The sequence below is a fragment of the Macrosteles quadrilineatus genome, unplaced genomic scaffold (assembly GCF_028750875.1).
Source record: "Macrosteles quadrilineatus isolate MER2022 unplaced genomic scaffold, UCM_ALF_1.0 Scaffold_4__1_contigs__length_99947679, whole genome shotgun sequence".
NCBI classification, from domain to species: Eukaryota; Metazoa; Arthropoda; class Insecta; order Hemiptera; family Cicadellidae; genus Macrosteles; species Macrosteles quadrilineatus.
In genome coordinates this window covers 18,549,917-18,561,530 of record NW_026542597.1, presented here as the reverse complement: position 1 = coordinate 18,561,530, position 11,614 = coordinate 18,549,917, and the positions used below count along the sequence as shown (strand labels likewise).

At 33.6% G+C, this 11,614-nt stretch overlaps 1 protein-coding gene across 3 annotated transcripts in view; it reads left to right on the top strand.

The window, feature by feature from the left end:
• Nucleotides 1-849: 849 nt before the first annotated feature.
• Nucleotides 850-11,614, top strand: part of LOC128993360 (gamma-aminobutyric acid type B receptor subunit 1) — a 32,266-nt gene continuing 21,501 nt past the window's right edge. For 2 of the 3 annotated variants that reach the window (XM_054417208.1, XM_054417207.1), the window contains exons 1-3: nt 850-886; nt 2,793-2,918; nt 9,236-9,334. In XM_054417208.1, coding sequence (XP_054273183.1) covers nt 878-886; nt 2,793-2,918; nt 9,236-9,334 — 234 coding nt within the window. In that variant the 5' untranslated portion in view covers nt 850-877. Of the gene's footprint in view, nt 887-2,792; nt 2,919-7,978; nt 8,143-9,235; nt 9,335-11,614 lie in introns of those variants that run through there. The other variant, XM_054417209.1, reaches the window with a different exon arrangement.

Sequence of the window (11,614 nt, the reverse complement as noted above, 5' to 3'; positions counted from 1 at the left end):
AAGAGATTTTCAATAAACAGAGTGTTTGAAGGTCTGAAGTTAACTGTCCAATGAATAAATTATCATCATCCGTTCGGTAGGCCTTTTAAAGTTTATTTACGTCGCTACTGCGTTTTATGTATGGTTCTGCTATACTTAAAAACAAAAGTAAAACAAATATTCACTATATTCACAGTTGCCTAAGTTTCGCATCCTGTGAAATTTAATACTTTATATTATTTATTTTTAGCAAACCATAATAATTTTCTAAACTAATAAGAATACATTTTATTTTATCACTGTCTACGGACTGTACAACTTTTAAATTCAGGTAGATTTTTAGCACGGGAAATTAATCCACATCGTTGTTAATTTATATCACAGGAAATTATCTACTTGGTTATCATCCTAAAATACATTTTGAACAAACATTAAAAAATATAGTGTAACCACAATTTGTAATAGCTTGGATAAACCAAACGAACCTACTTTACGGATATTCTCGTTTTCAACTAAATTTTAGTTTCACTATACTATTAATTTGCTTAACTTAATTCCCAAAAATCATCCATAAACTGACTTAAAAATAATAGCTAAAGTCAACCAGTATGAAATGAAAATGTGTTAATATTTCAAATAAATTTAATTTTGTATTGTGAACGTACAAACGTTTTAAAACCAACAAAACCATCCAGAGTTACCCCTTTAAAAACGACAAACCAACTTAATTACTTGACTTTCTTTTGTTCAGTTTTTGTGACATTGAAGGAGCACACTTAAGACTTTCAAGATTGCAAATCCCACCAATTACCCGTGTTATTCGTGTTTTGATCCGGCAGAAGGTCCTGCGCCTGCGAACCCAGCTCGGCAATCAATACACAGGCTGTGTGGCGGTGTGATGTTGCTGGTAAGGAGCTGCTTTTATTACTATTCTTGCAATCGTTTTACTTGTTTTGAAATACAATTTTATATTTTATGTAGTTCATAACAAACAGAGTTTATCCTTGTAAAACATAAAATGTATATATTTAACTATATTTAATCGTGGCGTGATAGATATAGTTTTGAGGTATTTCCTAGGAAAGCCCAGATATTTTATGAGGGGTGGTGCTGAGTACAGTAAATATTTATTTGGTTGAATTATTAAAGGTTGGGGAGTTTAATTAGATTAATTAAAAATATCAATGAGGTAAAAATGAACTAAAGGTTTTATTTTATTATTCATATTTCAATTTAAATAATTTTTATCAAAACATTATAAATAAGTAGTATAATAAAGTTGTTTAATTTTTAATCATGGAGATTTTCATTATATAATGCACTGTATTAAACCAAATTAAATAGCTAGCTGTAATTAATATATTTAGACGACTATAAATAAATATATAAGAGAGGGCACTAGACTTGCAAACTCCCACGCACGGATGAAGGTCAAAGTTGAATTTGTGAAAATGATGAAGCTTGGTAGATGATCACTGAAATGAAAGTGTCTTCTTACACTATGGAGTCTGTTCCATTAAATATATAACAATGTATAGAATATTATAATTCCCTCATTAATGCAACGAAGACTAATAGTTTAATGAAATTAACGGGTCAAATTATAACCTATGAGGGTGTAATAATGAAGTTTAAGTTGGTAACATAAGTATAGTACTGTATGGCGTTAGACTAGATAATAAAATTAAAACTTTCATACCAGACTAGCATAATCAATAAAATAAATAAATTAGGTAACGAAACATTATAAGTTGTGGCATTTTGTACCGTACACATTACACGCAAACTAAATAAAAAAATAATAAAATTAATTAAAAGTTCTGGTGCTTGCAAGAGTGTTTATTTATTTTCAATGTGTATCTTCTGTGTTTTAAACTTAGTTTTGCACTGTATGAACTTAAATTTCAAATAAAGTATGTGCAATAAAATTATGGTAACCTCGCCACAGGTTCCACCTTGAGGTACCTATATTTCCAATAATTTATTTAAATATACATTGTCATATTCTGGAAAATAAACCAACTTTCATTTTTCATTTTAATTTTCAAACACTGATATTTTAGGTACCTAATAAATTATTAAACATGTATAAATATACCGGAATCATAGATTTACAATCTGTGTAGGATCTGTTGTAAAATTTCACAAATCTTATTAATTTTAAAATCCATGCCGTTACCTGACATAAACATTGCCCGCTTATCCAGAAGAATGTTAAATCCATATGGTAATGTTTGATCGATTGAGATAGATTCTGTTCAGTTTATTCATGTGTATGGACTCTACTTTTACCTTAATATAAGCTTGTAATATCCACAACTTTGATTCATAATTAATCACGATTTAAGTAATCATTTTATTAAATTCCATGTTGATGGCCCCTGGATTACTATGAATGACTATAATATTGTGGTATAATTACCTCGTCAAGTAATCCAAATGATGTGGTGTTAGGCTAAAAACCTACATGTTTCGCCGTTAATACGGCATCGTCAGGGTACAAACACAGTAAGACATTGCTGTCACACGCATACAATAAATAAATAACACGAAACGAATTACGAACATAACATTTAGATAGGCCTATCACACGACGCGGACGGTCCCTGGTACCACCCGCGCCGGGACCGTCTGCAACTTCACGGCAAATTATTAATCTTCTCAATAATGACTTATTTTTTTTAAAGTGTTTTGTACAAAACACTGCGGTTCCTTGATTTTGCGACAATAGGCCATAAATCCGGCACTACACACGTGTTGAACTTGTAAAAACAAACTGTATTTGATCTGTTTTCAAAGACTTTTTCCCACAGCCATGGCGTGTGGGGGCAGCGCTGATTGTGGTTGTCGCCGCAGGGCTGGCAGCGGTGGACGATGACGTTTTACACATCGGCGGGATCTTCCCCATCGCTGGTCAAGGAGGTTGGCAGGGAGGACAGGTATATATTGATTTTTCAGGAGAAAACATATAAGCAGTGAAACTTCATCTTAGAGACACGTTTAGAATTAGATTTAACTAGGTAGTAAAATCTGCTTACTGCTTATAAAAAAGTATAGTACAGCTATACATTTGAATAAAGTCATATATATTTATTGACTTCAACAATGATTCTTCTATTAAATAGTGGTTATAAATTAATTATATTTCTCCCTTTCTATGCACTAAAAGAAAACTGTTATGAAATATTTTCTTCCTTTTGGGTTTGAGTGCAAGTTAAAGCGTGCCTTTTTCACTTAACTAAGATCAGATTGTATTTACGACGGCATGGAAGGATCAGGTGTTTACTCAAGGGAGGTATAGATAAGCCTACGATGACGATTTGAGGCTTCTGATTAGCTGAAGGAACACCATTACTGCAACGATACGATGAAAAGCCATGGCCTCGGTGGTCTAATGCTAATGGATAGAGTGCCAAGCTGATAGACCGAAGGTGACTTGTTCGAATCCCGCCGGAAACACTAACATTTTGTTAAAGATTTTTTCTTATCATCAGCAAGTTTGGTTGGTTCGTCTAAAAGATGAAGAAAACATTGCTATTTTTTCAGATTCACAATCTGCATTAAAATCTGTCAATGGTTTTAATCATTCAAATGAAGTTGATAACAAAATATCTGAATTAGACAAAAACCCAAGTTCTATGCACTTCATTGGGTCCCAGGACATTCAGACATAATTAACAATTAAATAGCTGACAAATTAGCAAGAGAAGATATTGGTGATGGAGATGTTGTAGATATCCACATCCCCTTCTTAGACTACAACATATTTAGAAAGAAAGTCCATAGAGAATTCTACAATGATTTAATTTTACAATCCACTAAAAAGGGTTATGGCACAAAAATGTACAGGAGAGATTGCCAATAAAACCATGGTTCACACAATCAAAACTCAACAGGAAGAAAATAACAAATATATGCAAACTTAGATTAGGCCATGCCAGAGTGAATAAGTATCTCCATTCTAAGAATATGTACTTTACCCCACTTGCTTGAAATGCACTAAAGGAGAAGATGAATCATTTCATTGCAGCATCTATTTTGGGGTTGCCCAAATTATAATTATTTCAGAGAAACACTCCTTAAAGAAACATTTAGAAAGAATGGAAACAACCTACAAGAAGCCCTAAAATCTGGAAATAATCACATTTACAAGGAAATAAACAATTATTTGAAGGAAATAGGAAAAGCAATTTAAAGAACAATGAAACACAAACACAGTTAGAATTACATTTATGTTGTCCACTCTTGGGTTTCTTAATCCGTGGCCCTCCTCCCCTCTTCTGGGTAGTTAGGTTAGGTATGCCTGGTATACCTGATGGGCCCCTGGCAAAGAAGATCACCTATTTCTGACATCCTTAAGAATCCCTTGAACCTTTAGATCATTCTATCTTAAAAAAACATAATTAGGTACATTAACGAAAACAATGACAAAATATCAACATAAATCATTGATTGTGCACATTCATGCTCAATGACAATTTGTAAACTAATAAATAACCTTAATTGCAGGATGAATTGGAAGCAACCACAACTCAGTGTACATCGAAGCTGCCTGGTCTATTAAACGATTAAGCCGAAGCCTGCTAAGCAAGCTAGAGGAAAAAAAACTAGAACTTTGAACTTGGTTTATTAGTTTATTTACAATTTACATCAACCATCAGTGACTTGACTTGGTGTTTTAGTTTTAGTACGTTTACGTTTGTTTATCGTCGTTTTTGGTGGTAAAAATCACGTAAAAATGGACAGTAGTGATATACGTAATGGACTAATTGAAGATATAAGTGATGTTGAAGGACTGGTTGATGATCCCGAAGAAGTAGGCAGTGACATTGATGTGAATTATTATCCTTCAGATTCTGAGCTATCTTCGCTAGACTTTTCGTCAGGGAGTGCAGAGGAGTATATTGTGCCCGATTTTAACTTTTTAGAGACGTCAGATATTGAGGAAAATCTTGAAACAGAAAATGAACAACAAGACCCTAATGCAGGTAGGCCTAGGCTAATACCGGTACAGCAAAACATAGAACCTTGGATTAGGGTATATCCCCCCGAACCTCCGAAAGATGTCAGACCTCAGTTTCAAGTTAGGTCTACAGGACCCAAAGATTTACCTCCCAGAAATTCTTCCCCTATCAATTATTTGAACCTATTTTTGACAGCTGCCTTTTGGGATATCATTACTAGAGAGACAAATGCCTATGCTCAAAGAACAGTAGATGAAAATAGAGATAATTTGAGTCCACATTCTAGGTTCAAAAGATGGTCCAATGTTTCCATTCAGGAAATGAAAAAGTTTTTTGCCATTCTTATCAATATGGGAATTACTGTTAGAAAAAACATCAAATCATATTGGGACACTAGGAAAACAGAACAAATACCATTTTTTTTAAACACCATGGGTGTAAATAGGTTTTTACTCATAAGCAGCTTCTTGCGTTTGACATCGGCCCACGCTGTTGTGAGGGGTCAGCCTGGACATGACCATTGGATAAAAGTAAGGTGGTTGTTAGATCATCTGAATTCATGTTTCAAAAAACACTTTGTACCAAATCAGGAACTCTCCATCAACGAAAGTGTAGTAGGAACAAAGAACCGATGCATATTCATTCAATATATGCCAAATAAGAAATACAAACAATACAGAATTAAAAAATTCGAACTTTGCGATAGTGCAACCAATTATGTTATGCACATAGAACTATGTGGAACTGATTACCTTGCTGAAGCCAATCTTGATGAAGAATTATTTACTGAGAGGGTAGTAAAGAACTTGATTGAAAAATCTTCATTGCTTGACAAAGGATATCATGTATTTGTGACAGACAATTTTTATACACAAATTCCATTGGCCGAAAACCTTCTTCAACGACAAACATTCATCACCGGAACCATAAACAAAAAGTCAAAATTTTTATCAAAAAGAATTAAAAATTACAACTTAGGAGAAAGGGAAACAGTATACTTTAGAAAGGGAAATCTGTTATTGGTTGGTTACCGTCAGAAACTGAGTAGGAAAATTGTGTATTTGATATCAACAGCATACCATGCGGAAGATCAAATTATTACAAGTAAAAAGGGACTTAGAGGCATGAAACCGGTTTTGATTCACCATTACAACCAGTTTATGGGTGGTGTAGATGTAAACCATAAATCTGTGTACCATATGCTTTGCAACCGCACCACTTTCAAGTACTGGAAGAAGCTGTTCTTCAATTTTATTGATATTGCACTCGTAAATGCTTACATACTGTACAAAGAGAACACAGACAAACCTGTATCAAGAAGAGATTTCCTTATATCTATTGTAGAATCCCTCGTAGGCCAAGCAAACTGTGATGCCTTACCTGGACCAGTTCCTGGAACCCTCGGGGATTGCGGTGACCACCGACTTGAAAAACTGCCTCGAAGACAAGAAAGAAAGTGTATCGTTTGTAGTCACACCAAAACTAGAGGCAGGTCTAGATATTGGTGCCCCGGTTGCAATGTGGGTGTTCACAGAGAATGCTTCCACAAAATGCAACACTTTTGGAGGCATAAAAGGGGCAGAAAAAGGGCCAAAGTGACCCTAGACCAAAGCAGCGGTGAAGACTCTGAGTAGGCCCATGTCTCCAAATTCTTTTGTATATAACTTAGGCCCGATTTCACCAAATTCTCGCTAACGATGGTTTAATTAAACTTCGGTTAAAACTAACCGTCGATTTAAACCACAGTTAAGGAAATCTGGTTTCACCAACGAAAACGCGTCAAAACTAACGCTAGTTTTATAAACGAGAGTTTAGAGTAAAATCCAGGTGGCAGTGGCACTGAACTGTCATAATACCGGGCTGTTACGGGAGCAAGTAAACATAACCTAGAAAATAAATCAGTGTTTATGAGGTAGTGAAAACAAAACTGGAGAGTGGAGACAGCAAGCTTACAGGAATACAATAGATTCTGAGTAAAATAACAACAGAAAGCAAGAATAAATACCAAAACAATTAACATAAGTAAATAAGGGCAAAGCAATGTTGATCTAACATATTCGAAGAACAAATTGGTTGAGTTTTGCGGTCGAGTGAAGACTCATCAATCCAACTTTTTACAGGGAGGCATGTTCAATATTCTGTTTGTTCACTAACCAGTTTGGTACATTTGAAGTAGTGAAAAAAACTGGAGTCAAAAGAATTACAAGAACGAGACACAATGTAGATAACACCAAAATAATTATTTTCTATAAAATACTAGCACAATAATGACAATTTAGGTTTAGATTTTGGTTTACTTACGTCTGACCGAACGCAAAACAATTGTTTGAACGTTGGGTTAGGGTTACCCAAAGCCGGGAGAAGGAAAGGGACCTTCTATTTTTTCGAACAATGCAATAATAAATTTGATAATGTTGGTAAAAGAGCCGGAACACTCTTTTTAGACGATATAAAAGAGTACGGCTCTTGATCGCCTATCAGTTCAATGCGGTCGCTGATCACAGAAAAATACGCCTTAACTAAAAGCGTTGTGGGATAACCTAAAGCAATGCACTATGTGGGATAGCCTAAACACAAACCACTACAGTGGTTTGTATTCATTTCCTAAAGAAAAATGCTGAACGTTTTGATAGTTCATATCTAATAATAAAATCAATTTCATCTTTGTTATTAAAATCATTAACCCTTTCTCTTATCCACCTAGTTAGGCGAACAACATAGGCCACTTCATTGCCATCACTTACTTTCAAAAGCTAATTCGTACCGTATTCTCTTCTACCATTTCGCCTTTCCATATAAACTTTAAACTTAAAGCCAGCTGATATTTACTTAACGAAAGATTAAAGAAGTTAACCGGTCAAAATTGGGCAGTTAATTATCTAACGACGGTTTAGTCTAAACTAGCGCTAACGGCGAGTGGTGAAATCCGATTTCGTCAGTTAAGAGCTAACTGCAGTTAGAGCAAGGCTTAACGGCGGTTTAAAAGTTTGGTGAAATCGGGCCTAAATATTTATTTTTATTCAAGTGTTTAGTTTTTATTTACAAGTGTTGAAAACTATTGACAGCAACAACTTTGCAAGTTTTTTGTCTGACTTTTGTGACATTTTGTAAATAATATTTTGGATATTTCATAATTTCTTCAAGTTCAGCAAACAAATTCTTCAAGTTCGGCAAAGAATTTCCTGGCCCCATAATCAAGGTAAAAGCATGCTGTATTTTTTTCATTTACTAGGCTGATTTTGTAGCGTACTAACTGTAAAATCTCATACAACATGAAATCCACTGGTTGGTTTCAGATATATGTTTTTATGAAAGCTGTTAAGTCATTGGGCGATTTCGGTATTTTTTTTATTACCTAATGCGTAAAACATGTTTTTCACCCATAACTTAATTATTTCATAACTTATCTCACTTTATTATAGGCTATATTTGAAATCTTCATAAAGTTAGAACAAAGTGGCTATCTTCAAATAATTATAGGCCTAGGCCTATAATTTATAGACCTACGATTTTATAGAGCAAAAAAACCTAATTTTTTCCATGATAAAAAAAAATTTACCTAACAAAAGTTTTTGAAACAAATGTTTTTTATGTTTTATGTATAATATTGAAGTCCATGATTTTCCAAACAAAATGGCAGGCCTATATAAAACGGTATAATAAACAGTGTTTTTAAGCTTCTCAGATCCGTTTTAATAAAACCTTGCAAATGTGCAATAAATAGGCAAACATTAAGGCCTATACTTTGGACACATAGAGGGTTAAAAAATTAAAAAATTGAATTTTAGGCATTTATAAATTATATATATATTATATAATTATATATTTATATTTATGTTTATATATTTATTTTATAAACAGAACTACAGCGCTGTTTACGGAGGAATTTTGAACTAAACTATGATGTCATCGATGCCTCATTCATACCTCCCCTAAATCAGACCCGAAAGATCATCTCTATCCTTATCAGCTGATTCTGATTCCTTTTCTTCATAACAATCACAACACAAACTCAACAAATTCAAAACAATTTAATTTCAATAATTTTGTGACTGAAATTAAGTTTCATTTCTCTTAAATATACTGTATTCTGAAATTCTGGTATCGAATTGTAATTAAGTTGATTGTTCTCAAAAACGCTCACAAACAATAAACTCACTTTTTCTTTGGGACCTAATTCGTAGCTGATGTATTGATATTGAATTTCTGTAGACCAAGAACTGTAGTTTAAGAAGTTGAATCTATAAATAGGTATTTGTAGAAGAAGTGCTTAAATATATTTGATCTCTCAGGCTTGTGAACCAGCAGCAAATCTAGCTTTAGAAGATGTCAACAAGGCTAAAGATTTACTGCCAGGATACAAGCTCAAGCTTCACTGGAATGATAGTGAGGTGAGGAAATCGGCTAAACTAAGTTAACCCTCCCAGTGTTACTTGACGAAAATTCGACAAGCAGACATCGTGTACGGCGAAGGCTCTATGACTGACTGAATCGGATTGAACTGGATCGAGTTAGGTATCGTTCTTTCCGTAATATTCTAAGCTTTCTCCAGAGGTCTGTCTCAGCGCTGTACGTTCTCTGAGCCGATCGTAATTGTAGTAGACAGCTGACGTGCGTGTATTTGTAAACAGCAGCGGTTAACCTCGGACCGATGACTGATGTGTTTTATTACGTTTATCATTGTTTTAGTGTTAAAAATCAAAAGTAGTGATATACGTGTTGCATTTTAAGAAGATTTTAGTGGTTTTGAAGTGCTGGTTGATGATCCTGAAGAAGTAGGTAGTGATATTGATGTAAATTATCAGCCAGATTCCTAGCTATGGTTAGGCTATGCATTCTTAGCTAAACACTATGTACTGAAATCAGTTTTTTGCCCATAACTTATTTATTTGCAAATCTACTTCCTTATATTATTATATATTTGTAATCCTCATAAAATTTAGAACAAAGTGGCTATTTTCAAATATTTATAGGCCTATAATTTATACAATTTCATTGAGCGCGAACTTATTTTTTTTTTTGAAAATTTTCGAAATTATATTTTTTTTTACCTAAAAATTTTTTTTTTGAAAAAGTGTTCCTTATGTTTTATATATAATATTGAAGCCCATGATTTTCCAAACAAAATGGTATATAGAACATTAGAATTAACATTGTTTTAAGCTTCTCAGATCCGTTTTAATAAAACCTTGCAAATGCGCCAAAAATAGGTGGACATTAAGGCCTAAACTATGGACACTTGGAGGGTTAATATTCCAAATCACCTTAATTATAAAGTAGTTATAACGTTTTTGTAATTGTTGGAGAAACCGTATCTGTCTGGTGACTCCACTCCACCACCCTTTTGAGAATAAAATATGGGCCTAAGCTTAACTCAATAATGTATAAGACAGCTCTATATGCATCCAAATTAGTAATTAAATCTTTGTTATTTAAGTATCATTATATTTGACATACAGTAATGGATTTAAACTTCACAGGCAATGGCTTTCGTCCGGGTCCGCAGAGAACCTGCGATATACTTACCGGATTTAACAAGTTATCAATATTTTCAGTTTTGATTCGGTTCGATATTAATACCGCATTAAATTTAATTTTATCATGAATAAGTTAAAAAGAATAACAAAAACATCAATAAAGTAGGCTAGGCTAGTTGGTTTATTTTATCCTTGGTAAGTTATTAAACTGTGTACGACTAAAAATTGAAGAAACTATAGTAGGCCTAATATTTGTTACTTACTATATTATGGTAAACTTAATTCATTGTTTGTTTTGTTAACATTAATTTATAAAATAATTTACCGTATATATTTTTTGTTAAATAACTTAAGTAGGTACTTAGGCTAACTTAGTCTATTAATATATTAAAAAATCATAAGTTTACCTCAATTTGATAAAAAAATATAATAGGCCCTAGGTTTTTTAAAAGCCATCGATCATATTCAACCGAATCAAAATCATTTGATAATATCAATATTTAGGTAAGTTAAAAGCTAAAACCGATAATATCTCACAGGGGTAATTCTGAGCAATTACTTGGTCGACCCCAATTTTTTTCAATACTTAACTATGGTTATCAGGATGTTCTGCCCCGCAAGGTTAAGTTAGGTTAGGTTAGATTACGTTAGGTTGTGAATTAACCTAACCAAACATAACGTTACTGTCGCAACTGGCCTTAGAGTATGTGAAACTAAAAAAACATAATTCAGCCCCGCAAAGTTAATATATGTTATATAAAAAAAAAAATTATGTCAGTCATCGCCGGGTTCAACGTCCTCATCCCAGTCTGCGGCAACTGGATCAGTGTTCTGTTGTGATGGTTCCCCGTTGTAAACTTCACGGATAGCCCGAAAAAATGGTGTAGACTCAATTCTATTCCAACAGTTAAACATGTGTTAGCGAATTTCCCTATGGGGAAGTAGCTATTACCGTAGGTCTCATGGTAAGACTTAGGCCCAGGACCGATTTACTTTTTCATTTTAATGTCCCCAGAGGCCAAAAACACCATTCGTTCAAATTTTTATATATGTATATATATATATATAGATATATATATATATATATATATATGTGTCCGTGAACACGATAACTTGAGTAATTTTTATCCGATTTTGATGAAATTTGGTTTGAAGGTGTAAAGCGGGATAAACTTGAATGAGTTCGCGATCCAG